Source organism: Brassica napus, unplaced genomic scaffold (genome assembly GCF_020379485.1).
Source record: "Brassica napus cultivar Da-Ae unplaced genomic scaffold, Da-Ae ScsIHWf_790;HRSCAF=1133, whole genome shotgun sequence".
NCBI lineage: Eukaryota > Viridiplantae > Streptophyta > Magnoliopsida > Brassicales > Brassicaceae > Brassica > Brassica napus.
This window is the reverse complement of record NW_026016837.1, coordinates 28593-42962: the sequence shown is the minus strand read 5'-3', so window position 1 is coordinate 42962 and position 14370 is coordinate 28593. Positions and strand designations below refer to the sequence as shown.

Genomic DNA, 14370 nt, shown 5'->3' with positions numbered 1-14370 from the left:
GGCTTGAGCTCGGTCACTACGTAGCGACCGAGCAGTGTGTGTGCTCGGTCGCTACGTAGCAACCGAGCCGTGTGCGTGCTCGGTCGCTACGTAGCGACCGAGCAGCGTGTGTGCTCGGTCGCTACGTAGCGACCGAGCAGCGTGTATGCTCGGTCGCTACGTAGCGACCGAGCAGCGTGTGTGCTCGGTCGCTACGTAGCGACCGAGCAGCGTGTGTGCTCGGTCGCTATGTAGCGACCGAGCCGTGTGCGTGCTCGGTCGCTACGTAGCGACCGAGCAGCGTGTGCGTGTTTCTAATCCGCGAAGTTTGATCGATGAATTAGAATGGCGGGAAACATGGACTGAGCTTGCTACGGTCTTCGGGAGATAGCATTCGAAGGTTTTGACGAGAATGCAAGAACTGGTGTCGTATTGACGTTCGGAAAGGTTCAATCGCTACACAGCGACCGAACTTTGGCTCGAGCCCGGTCGCTTCATAGCGACCGAGCGGGACGAGCGCTCGGTCGCTACGTAGCGACCGAGCTTGGCTGAGATCGGTCGCTACGTAGCGACTGAGCGGGACGATCGCTCGGTCGCTACGTAGCGACCGAGCTTTGGCTCGAGCTCGGTCGCTGCGTAGCGACCGAGCGGGACGATCGCTCGGTCGCTACGTAGCGACCGAGCTTTGGCTCGAGCTCGGTCGCTACGTAGCGACCGAGCGGGACGATCGCTCGGTCGCTACGTAGCGACCGAGCTTTGGCTCGAGCTCGGTCGCTACGTAGCGACCGAGCGGGACGATCGCTCGGTCGCTACGTAGCGACCGAGCTTTGGCTCGAGCTCGGTCGCTGCGTAGCGACCGAGCGGGACGATCGCTCGGTCGCTACGTAGCGACCGAGCTTTGGCTCGAGCTCGGTCGCTACGCAGCGACCGAGCGGGATGATCGCTCGGTCGCTACGTAGCGACCGAGCTTGGCTGAGCTCGGTCGCTACGTAGAGACCGAGCGGGATGATCGCTCGGTCGCTACGTAGCGACCGAGCTTTGGCTCGAGCTCGGTCGCTACGTAGCGACCGAGCGGGACGATCGCTCGGTCGCTACGTAGCGACCGAGCTTGGCTGAGCTCGGTCGCTACGTAGCGACCGAGCGGGACGATCGCTCGGTCGCTACGTAGCGACCGAGCTTTGGCTCGAGCTCGGTCGCTACGTAGCGACCGAGCGGGACGATCGCTCGGTCGCTACGTAGCGACCGAGCTTGGCTGAGCTCGGTCGCTACGTAGCGACCGAGCGGGGCGATCGTTCGGTCGCTACGTAGCGACCGAGCTTTGGCTCGAGCTCGGTCGCTACGTAGCGACCGAGCGGGACAATCGCTCGGTCGCTACGTAGCGACCGAGCTTGGTTCGGGCTCGGTCGCTACGTAGCGACCGAGCTTGGCTCGAGCTCGGTCGCTACGTAGCGACCGAGCTGTGTGCATGCTTGGTCGCCGCGTAGCGATCGAGCTTGGCTTGTCCGCGGTCTGATTTCCATACTCGAGCTTGTCCGCGGCCGATTTGGATACATGTCCGTTGCCTTCGGACAATCGGTATTTAGTGGTTCGATTGAGATTTGGACGATATTTTACTGCAAGGCTGTTCGTAAAGATTTCTTTACGAAGATTACTTTTCGTAAAAACGGTTATGCTGACTTTTACGGACTTTCAGACATTGATTCCGTCGTGACCGATTTTGACCCCAACATACACCAAATTGCAATTATATAATAAAAAGGACATGAGAGCATTCTCAGTATTGTTGTTAATTTGTTTCAGAGTTGCAAAATTTTATATTGTTATAATACTCATAACACTTCTCTACAGTTAAACCTTGAGCATTATAAGTTAAATCAGACGAAATCGATTTAAAAAAAATAATGAGATTAAGTTTTCAAATACCACTGTATTTGTTTTTTTTATGAGGGTATTTAATATAGTGGAGAATGAGGTTTTGATTTAGAGGAATTCTCTGTCAAAGATATTATATAGTTATTTTTAGACAATGTGAGTAATTGCTATTATTAAAAACTGTTGTTGTTGTTTTTTGATATTAATGTTATATTTGAGGGTTTTTTTATTTTGCTTTATATTATGGTACCATTATAATGGGTTATTATGGTTACTGAATGTATTGTTACATAACTAATTACCATGAATTGACTAAAGATTAATAATTTTTTTTTTGCCTCTCTTTGTTTCACTTGTTTGATGTTTTTGGTTATATTTTTTTATATATTCTGTAATTAATTGTACTCATATGTTTATTAATAAGGGAAAAAGGTATCAAATGTCTTATGTTAAATGGACAAACTGAGCGTAACGTTTATTCAGATTTAAAAACGTAATAAATATTCATTCAGAGCTTTGTATTAGAACTCTAGTTTTTCTAACTTATTCTATTTATGTAGTTTATTCGAATATTTGCTATGTTCTGCTTTGCTATGTCTGAGTAATTCACCCGTTAGATTTAGGGTTTAATTAGGATTATGAAGGACTAGCCAAAACCATAGAATTTCTAAGGTGATAGACATCCTTCAAGAAATTGCTCGTAATGCTTGTGTTTTAGAGTAGCTAACTAGAACCCTGATATTAGAATTGTGGACAACTACGACGGTAGATTTTGCACCAGAATAGATTCTCTTGAGCTAGGATTGTTAGAAATAAGCGGGAGCTGATTTAGTTAAGAAAAGTGAACCTATCGATCAACTTGCTAAGGCTTGCTTAAGGAAGCATCGATCGATGCTAATTCAATAGCATCGATCGGCGCTAATTCAATAGCATCGATCGACGCTCGATCCATATTAACAAGCAACAACTGAGATATTGGACTTAGTCAATATAATTGATTCACAGCGGAAGCTAGATACTATATCACCATAATCCAGATTACCTGAAACCCTAGATCTAGATATTTCTCTTAATTGGTTACAACCTCAACTCAATCAACTGAACAATTGCTTGTTCACCATGCTTTCATTTACTTAATGTTTTTAAACCTATTTTCCTAGCTTAATTATTACTTCTTTAGATCCATTGTGTGCCATTGCCCCTTGTGGATTCGATCCCTAAGTAATACAACTGAACCTCTGATTCGATCCCCCCCCCCCCAATTTCATTGTTTTTGGTAAAGTCTTTTTTACTGTGACTTCTAACATTTAACCATTATAATTCTCATTATGATCACTTTAATAGTTCTTAAAGGCATATCAATATAATCCTATGAACTCATCACAAATGGGCCACACTAAAAAATAATGGTGGACTTTTTCTACTTCCATGTCCTATTCTACGGTGATTAATTAGTATGATATTGTCCATTATAGATCTAATTGGCAAAGCCGCGATTTATTTTTGGATTCTTTTTCAAAAGGCTTCGTACTATTCAGAGTTGGACACTCTTTATATACTAAACATTATTTATCTAAACTTTGAATGTGAAATTTGGATCAACATCGATATCACAATTTTCTTCTCAACCCATGGATTTTTCAACCTTCTACCAAAACCAGACAGCTATCTTATACAATCATATTTTACCAATGGAACACGCTGGTTAACTCCACTTTTTCTGTTGAGAAGACTTTCGACACAAGACTACCTAAGTTACCTTGAGACTACCTTCTACATCAAAACCTCCAAAATTTTTATAGAAGTGGAGTGTTGTTTTCTATAGACTTTGATATCACTTGTTAGGCTTTTTCTAATCTCACGTTCAACTCTATGGCGATCACTAAACATGATCTTGTCTACTTGAGTCTAATTGGCAAATCTCGCATAAATTTGGTTTTGAGGTTATCCAAAAAAAAATCATACAAATTAAAATCATATTTTTTATATAGTAGATATTATTTGTCTAAACTTCTAACTTCTAATATGGGATGTAGATTGAAATTTCAAAAACAGACCCACCAATCGGTAAACTTGCACCACGCAGGAACCTTCTACAATGTAGGCAACATAGAGTTGAGAGTAAAGTCAAGGAACCTGATTGTACGATTCTTATTCATTATTGTGTTATAAAAAAAGGTATGAACTCATATTTATATTTTATACTTTATTAAAATTAGAAAAATATATATATATATATATATATATATATATGCCGTCCGTCAACTTGTGGTGTCATTTTCAAGTTGACTTCCATTACCGGTTTCTCGCTCGCCTACCAGATTGGCTATAGTTGACTTAGGCAAAACCCTGTATAATTTGCATCTGATATTGGTTTCATCTTTTTTTTTTGTCAGTCAAGAAAAACTATGGCTTGGTTTAAAAAATAAAAAATAAAATATGGCTTTATAATCAGTTAGTAAACTATACAATTTTATCGAATCATCATCAATTAAAAGAATACTCAATCTTTATTATGTGGTAATCCATGATGTCACGCAAATTATGAAATAATTTTCCGTGGTCTAGTGTCTCATCATGACAGTAAGTACAATATTTTTTACGTCAAAAATAAAGTACAATATTTTTAAAGTCAAATGATTACTTTATTATTTTAAAGTTGAATAAATTTAAATAAATCCAGGCTATAAAATTTTGTTCATCAGTTTTTTTAAACATAAACTTAGAGTTTTTAGTTCAAAAAAACATGGAGAAATTTTTTTTAGAGCTTTAAATTAAGGTGGTAAATATTTTTCATAATAATATACTTTTAAAAAACTCATAGTTTGAATATAGGCATAAACGATCAAAGCATGGCCACAGTATAACAATTTGTTCACTTATAAATTAAACTAGATTTTGATCCGCGCAGGCGCGCGGGTGTATATTTTGAAAAATATGTTGATATTTGTTTTTCATGTAATTATTAGAATTTGGAAAAATGAATCCGAGGAACATAACCGATACCGATCCAAAGATATAGTACCAAACCCAAACATAAATTGATTAAATATTCTAATTATTCAAAATTTTGTTATTTAGAGAACCGAATCTGATCCGAACCGAAGTATTTGGGTATCCGAATTTATCTAAAAATAGATTTATATACTTATATATATTAGTTATTTTTAGATTTAACGTATATAAAACATCAAAAATGATACTTTTAAATTGGTTTAAATACTTGAAAATATATATAGATAGTCAAAAGTAAATATCTGAAATAGTTAAAGTATACCCAAATCACCAAAAATACTTAAAATAATTATTGATTTCGTATCCAAAATTTTAAATCAAGCCAATTGATATGTTAAGCTTAAGTATTATGACATATGTTATTCAAATTTATACGTAATATATTATTTTATTTATACATTTTGAGAAATTTAAAATATATAATGATTTACGACTTTAAAAATAATTTAAATTAGTTATCCAAACCCAAACCAAACCCGCAAAGATCCAAATCGAACTCAAACCAAAATTTAGAAACATTCTAATAAGGCTGAAATCTTTGACCCCGAAAACCCAAAATACAAACCGATCAGAACTAAACCCGTATGGGTATCCAAAAGCCCATCCCTAGTCATTATTATATATCGTATTTTATCATCATATAATTAATCGTATTTTATATGTACCATCATATAAGTAATCATATAATTAATAGTATTTTATACATACCATCATATAAATAATTACATATATTATATTTTTAAAACTTAATATGAAATATGAAAACCATAATTTGAGTTGGTATTTCAAATTGGGCTTTGTATTATATTTTTCTTATATATATTGACAATATTTTTTTATAATGGTTATTGAAAAATAGTTTAGTAAAAATCCATTTTTGAATATATGTATATTTTTGAATCAATTTTTGATATAAATCAAATTTGAATTATTATTTTGATTTGAAATATGTATATAAAGTTTAAATTTTGTTTTATGGTTAGTTTAGAAAAAAAAAATTTAGGGAATTAGATTGACCCATTTTGGTATATTTTAAAAGTGGCCTAGATAACTTTCAATTTTTTTAAAAAACATAAGCTCATTACTTTTTTTCTTAATACTACTATCCTTGTTTTCAAACAAAAATATTTTTTTTAAAAGACTGCAATCCATGTTTCCAAACACTCCAAATTTTTAAAAGTCCTATTCAAGTCTCCAAACACTCCAATTTTGTACTTGAGTTTTAATAAGATAGATATATCATCATGCGAAAGTAATATTTAAACTTTGAAAAATATGAAATAAACATATATGGTTTAAATTTTACAGAAACTAATTTTTATGATGTGGATGCCAAGAATTCAACAAACATTTTAAAAGCTAAAGCAAAACATTATCTTTTTATAAATTTTAATTATCTTTAAAAAGTAACTAAAACTTAATTTAGAAAATAATATTTTATCAATAAATAAAATTTCCATAAAACAAATTAATAGTATGATTACACAACTGAACTAAATTATGCACAACACAATAAAGATTAATTGAGAGTTACACGAGAGAAAAGCTAGAATTAAAATACTATAACGAAGATATAATTCTTGTGTATAGGATTGATAAGAAGAAATTTTTATAACATAAAAAGTTAAAATCAAACATATAATTTTATAAATTCTATTTATTCAGTCAACTAATTAATTAAATTCAACAAATGTAATAAATATGAGTAAGCACTAAGATTAAATATTTACAGAGGATACTAGTCTTACTTACGATATCTATGTAAAATAAAATTTGAATTCAGTACATATTATTTTTAATTAAAGATAATTGGTTTATCATTTACAGTTTTTTTTTTTAACGCTTATTATGATATTACAATTATGAAAAATATTACATAGACGATCCCACAACCGATAATACTACATGCCTTATAAGTATCTATGCCTAACTGAATCACCTGAGATGTCCTACAAAGATCACACATGTCCGAGTTTACTTGCACCATGTTGAAGATTCCTTGTAAGCCTTTTCTATGTAGCTTCCATAATTTTTTAACAAATCGTTTTCTCCAGAAATTAAAATTTGGAATTGCTGGTGTAGAAGTTAATGAACCCTTAGTCAAACCATTGAACTAAGGGGGCTTCCACATAATTTATCATTTACAGTTAATTATTAAAATAATCAAAATTTATAAAACGTCAATATTTTGTTTTATAGTAACTAGATTTTGATCCGCGCTTTCAAAGTGCGAAATTTTTTCTTTTAAATTTCTATTTATTTTTGTTACTTATAAAATTATATATTTATACATAAGATTATATAAGCTAATTACAGTTGTATTGATTGTTTATGTTTATAAAATATGCAAACACCTATGACATGTCATATAAAGTTGTATACTTATACAGAAATAAATGATTTTTAATAGTTTTAAATATTTAAATGTAAATTGCATTCCATAATCATTTTATATAATTTATTGATACGTTCTCAAATTACCCTTGATTTACTGTTACTCTCTCAAGTGAGAGGTTCAACTATAGTACTTAGAGATTGAATCCACAAAGACTCTAAGATTACACAATAGATTTATCGTTTTGGAAGTATAACTAGACATAAATGATATTATGCAATAACTAAATGAAGTTGTTTGTAAATTATCAAGATGAGGGAAATAGCTAGCTTCAGGAGGCATGCAAACTCATAAGGTTATTAGGCATTATTAATATTAATGTTCTCTAACTCAAACTTAAGCTATAATCTATCAATTTTCGTATGTGGAGATTATCTAATGACTAGACCTATGATTTCAACTTCCGTTTGTTAATCTTAAAAAGCGTCAATCGATATACTTTATAAGTATCAATCAATGCACCTTTCAAAACGCCGATCGATACTCATGTCGGAGTGTCAATCGATGTTTCTTCTAGCAAGCATTAGTAAATGGGTTTGATGTGTTCTCTAATTGCCTAGACCAACTTCTGTGTGCGCCTAGTTAATTAGATCATACTAGTTTTAATTCAGGCAACAGACCAAGCTTCTACTTTGGCCAATGAATCCTAAAATCTAAGTTCAGGGTGATCAATCCTAGACTTAGCAGTAAGAAGAACTAGATGAAGAACTGATTAAATCATCCTAACAACAGTTCATATTAGCAAACCATATATAATCCTTTGAAGAATCCTAAATTTAACAGTGAGACTACTCAGACATATTCATAGGAAAAAGTATGATGGTTTAAATAATACTATAATAGAATAAAATGAAAATCAAACAAAGTAGAGTCAAAAAACAAAAGGAGTTTGAGATCTTCTCTGAGATGATATTCAGATCTCTCTCTCCAATCCTAAGCTCTCTCTCTCTCTCTTCTCTAGGTATCAAAATGTGCCTCCTAGAAAACAAAGTGTAAAAAGAAGTATATCTCTAAAACAATAGAAAACCCTAATAAATAGTCTAATAGGCGGCCATGGACTTATGACGCAAATCTTGGAACTTCTGGCCAAACTTGCAATTTCCTTAAATCATAATTAAACTCGCACGTGGATGAAATGTCGATAAACGAAACATCGATCGATGTTTGTTACAATCATCGATTCCGACTGCATATTTTCAAGAGATCTTTCCTCCAGAACGATCCAAAAGCTCCAATTGTGTCCAATGAGTGCCTGAACATGTAAAGACTCTAAAAAGACTTCAAATGCATATAAAAGACTATAAAACATATACAAATCATGGGTGAAAATAGTTAAAATCAATGACATATCAACTCTCCCAGATTTATCCTTTTGCTTCTCCTCAAGCAAAACATAGGACAGCCATATGAAAGAAGTTTGAAAATAGCAAGGACTCAAAAAAATTCAAATCACTACTCTCACTTTTTGCAAATATGAATAGGTGGAAGTGAGTCAATACCAACCTTCAAATTTTTTCAATGTACTACACTCTAGCTTAGTCACCATACCATAAAACTGACAACTCCACTGATAGCGCCTGACATACCTCTATACTGACCTCATTTCTGCATAAATAAAGATTTGTAGGCTACATCATGAGAGTATCAATAAAGAGACACATGAAATCAAGCAAGCACCTGGATCAATAGGTAACCCTTTCTAGTTCTTCCTTCTCTCTTCTCTCTTCTATGAATCCAATTTTTTACTTTTTTACTGGGAAAAGTGTAGGCGAATAGTGGGGTCATCGGAAACGTACCTACCCCTCGCTTCCAACGATGAGCGATCATCCCTTTGAATTAGAATAGTGGGGTCATAGGTAATTTACCTACCCCTCGGCATCTCAGGGAATCATTTCAATATTTTGTAATATAGATGCCAAAGAGAGGTGAAAGGGGAACCATGGGCACTAAGTCTAATACCTTCCAGACTCGCACAAGGATTCAGATCCAATGTATACCAAGCTGCAAAACAAGCGAGTAAAGTAGATTAAGGTTGGAAGTCAACTTTGGTTTCTCCAGACATTCTCAGTCAGTGTGGATGTAAGGAACACGTGATACACTATGGTGTTTCCATCTAATACATCTTGCAGTGATAAATCTAAATGGTTCTAGAGAGTGGTTAAAGTAGCAATCAAATTGTAATAAATCATTATCCTTTTCTTGACTCAATAAAACTTTAATCAAAACTTTTAAAAGGAAATTCAAAACAAAACACAATCTTAGTAACTAGCTCCCCCAGACTTAAGCAGTCTAAGATTGGTTAAGAAATAAATCATAAGTACTAAATAATTGCTAGAGAATAAGTTGAAATTTCGTACCTTTCTGTCTCGAGCGTCGATCGCCACCGTGAACCTGGTGTCAATCCACAATGCTGAGACATAATTGTTTTGCTCCTGAGGTAACATGTCATGTGGCCTAACTCATCGGATTTGAGTTAGCAGAGTTAACTCTGTTAGACAATCCAAACACATGTCAAAACCAGGAAAATAGATAGTTTCAAGTCTAGTGATATCACTCAAATTACCCCAAGGAGTGACTTTACTCTCTCAAAGTAGGTTAATAGACAATTTGGTATCTGAACTGGATTATATAAATGTTAAGTACGTGTGTACTTAATTACTGCAAGTTGAGTTGTTTGTGGAACTGAGAATGGGTGGCGTCTGAATAAGAATAGAATAAGTTGATTGCAAGTTGAGTTGTGTGTTTAACAAATGGAATGAAATGAACTGAAATAATTGATGTATGTGGCGCCAAGAACGAGGTGTGTTTATAAAAGAAATGCTGACCGCAGCGGAAACGGGGTAAGTTACCGGTGCATGATAAGATCGAGTTATGTCGAGTCTGGGTATAAGTAACTATATGTACTGCAAGGTGGACTGTGCCGTGAAAGACAATGGATCGCAGGGTGTGTAGTCATATAGGAGCTGCAGGATTGTAGCCCAGGAAGGGCTCCTTGCAGAAATGCCACGATGAGCCTTGTGTGTGAGTGCTAGATCATATAGGTCTAGGTTGATTGGTGTGTTAATCTTATGTGTGGTGATGATTGAATTCAGTACATTGCTTGATCTTTTCTTATCACTGATTGTTTGATAGTCAGTTGCTAGTCAGTTCTCTTTTTGCATTAAATATAGAGGTTCATGCGGGAAAACTGGTTTAGAACCGGTTCACTAAGTAACTCATTTATTCATGTGCTATCTTTTTCCATTTTTCCTGTGCGTAAGACTGTAAATAGAAATGACGGATATGGTTAGATGGTATGTTTGTTAAGAATGAAACACGTCTGGACATTTTGAAACAATTGTTAGGATACAGTGAAAATGTTGGGTTGTCTACACATGTGTCTCTAACTCTCCATTCGGAAACTCCGGATATGTGTTGAGAGAGACGGGTGGTACAGTAATATTTTTTTGGCACGCTTCAGCTAACTCTCCTCTGCATAATGTATATTAGTAATAATATTACACATGTTTTTATTGTTTCTTGTACATATTTTTATAAGTGTATTTTGGATTCAAAAGATATATTTAATTAAGAAAACTATATTAAGTGTTGATGCTTTTATGGCTTTCGTGAACACCCATCATCAATTGTTGTTTTCCCCCATGTCTCTTGTTAAAAACTCAAAAGAATCAAAGGAATATACCAGTGAGTCCAGTATGCACAATCATCTTCCTTTTCACGGTTAAAGGTGAAAAGTCGAAACCAAAGATGCAGATTCCTTTGGTCAACATTTGCTGACAAAATTATAAAATGTTTGAATCAATCAAATTTATTTCTTTTTTCAACATTGGATCGTAGTCTCATTTTAATTTTTTTTTTAATTTTACTTTTATAACTTTATGTTATAATGTATATATATATGAACTGTTAATATAGGTGATCGTAGAGTGAGCAAAATAGGAGGATATATATATCAGCTTCTGAATATTTGCATAGTCAAAGGTGATATGATATATAAACAACAAAAATTCCAAATCTAAGACAGATTCTAGATGTTATAATACAGAAAATCAATCAGTATTTAAAGAATTAGTAGAATATTATTATTATATAATATGCTATAAATTCGTGATCTCAAAAATAATTGTACTATATTATATTTCTATATTATATAATATATAAATAACTATTAGGTGAGTGAATAAATAGTTAACTGCTAACAAATAAAATAGGAAACTTCTTATATTGGTACTAGAAACAAGCTTTTCGCTTTGAAAATCCAAACACTCGATTAATTCTTCTTTTACTGGAAATGGAACTGTATTGATGAAAAAGAAATTTCTCAGAAGAAACTCGATTACGATCAAGACCTTCAGAAAATAATCTGGTAAAATGAGACTTTTTATGTTCATAAGAAATGTAAATCTATTTTGACCTTAAAATTTAGTTTCAAAACAAAAGTAAAATGATAAATCTCAACAATACCGATTTTCAGGTACGGAGAGATTATCGTGTGATATATTTGGATGTGATAGAATATTTTTTCTGAACACACAAATCTTATCTACACCGATTTAGCAGATGAAAATTATTGCACCTTAAAAAAAATCACATGTACTACTAGCAAACAAAATTAAAGACTTTGCAACTTGCATAAAATTCGTGAGGCTGTAATTATAAAAGTCAACCCTAAAGCTTCCTCAGTTTTATTATAAACAGAGAACAAAACACTTTCGTCCTCTTCCTATCTTTGTTTCCCACTTCTCTCACCAATCTCTCCCAACATGTCGGGATCTTTATCTTGCTCTGCTGCCGACCTCGCAGTCTTGTTAGGCCCTAATGCCACGGCTGCAGCTGACTACATCTGCGGCCAACTTAGCACCGTTAACAACAAATTTACCGACGTTGCTTTCGCCGTAGACAACACATATCTTCTCTTCTCCGCTTACCTCGTCTTCTCTATGCAACTGGGCTTCGCTATGCTCTGCGCTGGCTCTGTAAGAGCCAAGAACACGATGAACATCATGCTTACCAACGTCCTTGACGCTGCAGCTGGAGGTCTCTTCTATTATCTTTTCGGTTACGCCTTTGCCTTTGGATCTCCCTCAAACGGCTTCATCGGAAAACACAACTTTGGTCTCAAGGACTTTCCTTCAGCCTCCGCCGACTACTCTAACTTTCTATACCAATGGGCTTTTGCTATCGCCGCTGCCGGAATCACCAGCGGCTCCATCGCTGAACGGACTCAGTTTGTTGCATACCTGATCTATTCATCCTTCTTAACAGGCTTTGTTTACCCAGTTGTTTCTCACTGGTTCTGGTCTGCTGATGGGTGGGCTAGTCCTTTTAGGACCGACGGAGATTTACTTTTCAGCACAGGAGCAATCGATTTCGCTGGCTCGGGTGTTGTTCACATGGTTGGAGGCATCGCTGGTCTTTGGGGTGCGTTGATCGAAGGTCCACGACTTGGTCGGTTTGATAACGGTGGACGAGCTATAGCCCTACGTGGCCACTCGGCCTCACTAGTTGTCCTTGGAACATTCCTCCTTTGGTTTGGATGGTATGGATTCAACCCTGGTTCCTTCAACAAGATCCTCGTCACTTATGAATCAGGCACGATCAACGGGCAGTGGAGCGCTGTCGGACGGACTGCTGTCACAACCACTTTAGCTGGCTGCACTGCGGCGCTCACAACCCTCTTCGGGAAACGTCTTCTCTCGGGACACTGGAACGTTACTGACGTATGCAACGGCCTCCTTGGAGGGTTTGCAGCTATAACCGGTGGCTGCTCGGTCGTAGAGCCTTGGGCGGCGATCATCTGCGGGTTCGTAGCGGCCCTGGTACTCCTCGGGTGCAACAAGCTCGCGGAGAAACTCAAATACGATGACCCGCTCGAGGCAGCCCAGTTACACGGTGGGTGCGGAGCCTGGGGGCTAATATTTACTGCACTTTTTGCTAGAGAAAAGTACTTGAACCAGATCTACGGCGAGAAGCCCGGAAGGCCCCACGGTTTGTTCATGGGCGGTGGAGGAAAACTGCTTGGGGCTCAGCTTATTCAAATACTTGTTATCACAGGTTGGGTAAGTGCGACCATGGGAACGCTTTTCTTCATCCTCAAGAAAATGAAACTGTTGCGTATATCTGCTGAGGATGAGATGGCCGGTATGGATATGACCAGGCATGGTGGCTTTGCTTACATGTACTATGATGATGATGAGTCTCACAAGGCCATTCAGCTAAGGAAAGTTGAGCATAGATCTCCTTCACCTTCGGGTGTTACTACCACTTCTGTTTGATTTAGATTTTTATTTTGTAACAGTATTTATCATGCTCTGGGATACTCTAATATATGTTTGATATTTTTGCATTGCAATAATGTTTTACATTGTACAGTTTTTCTGGGTTGTGGTGTTATTGTCGATGTGTTTATTTATGTTCTGTTAATTATGTTTTCCTTCTGAAGTTGCATTCCATTTACTAGAAGCATTCCATGTGTAAGCTTCAGTTATTCTATTTCTCCTCTTTTCCATTTAAAATAACTAATGCAAATAAACTAATTAAATATATCAATAAAATTCAATGGCTTACATCACTTATTGGACTTTATGCTGGCAACTTGCCGCAGAACTTGAGGTGGTGTTTTCAAAGTATAACCGATCACGTCTCTCCCAAATCACTTGTGTTTTTATAACTCAACAATTCAACATTGTTTTATTGTATTAAACATTAGTACGATTAATTATGTCAATATAATTATTTAACACAACAACTTTTGAGATTCGTACATTGTTTCCACAGCCGCACATCAAGATTCGGAATATTCTATCCCACTAATAAATTAACAATCATGATTCGCACAAAGGGTATCACTAATAACTCGGAGCTTGTACTGGTTTTGTCTTTGTATAATCAAATGGTTAGGTTACTACTATTTGTTGTACTGGTCTGATCAAAAAAAAAAAAAGTTACTACTACATACATATATATATATAAATATTGGGGTAACTTTGGTCTTTTCAAGGATGGAAGAATATGAGATCAGTATTTGTACGTCCAACTAGGTATGGGTGTTCAGTCCCTCCATCGGACACAAGCATAATTTGTTTTCATATTTATTATTTGTTTTCATA

At 36.0% G+C, this 14370-nt stretch overlaps 1 protein-coding gene across 1 annotated transcript; it reads left to right on the top strand.

Moving 5' to 3' along the window:
• The first annotated feature begins 11933 nt into the window (after positions 1 to 11933).
• LOC106384866 (ammonium transporter 1 member 1) lies at positions 11934 to 13753 on the top strand. The gene has a single exon (XM_013824778.3). The coding sequence runs from the start codon at positions 12025 to 12027 to the stop codon at positions 13534 to 13536; it is 1512 nt and encodes a 503-aa protein (XP_013680232.1). The 5' UTR covers positions 11934 to 12024; the 3' UTR covers positions 13537 to 13753.
• The last annotated feature ends 617 nt before the right edge of the window (positions 13754 to 14370 follow it).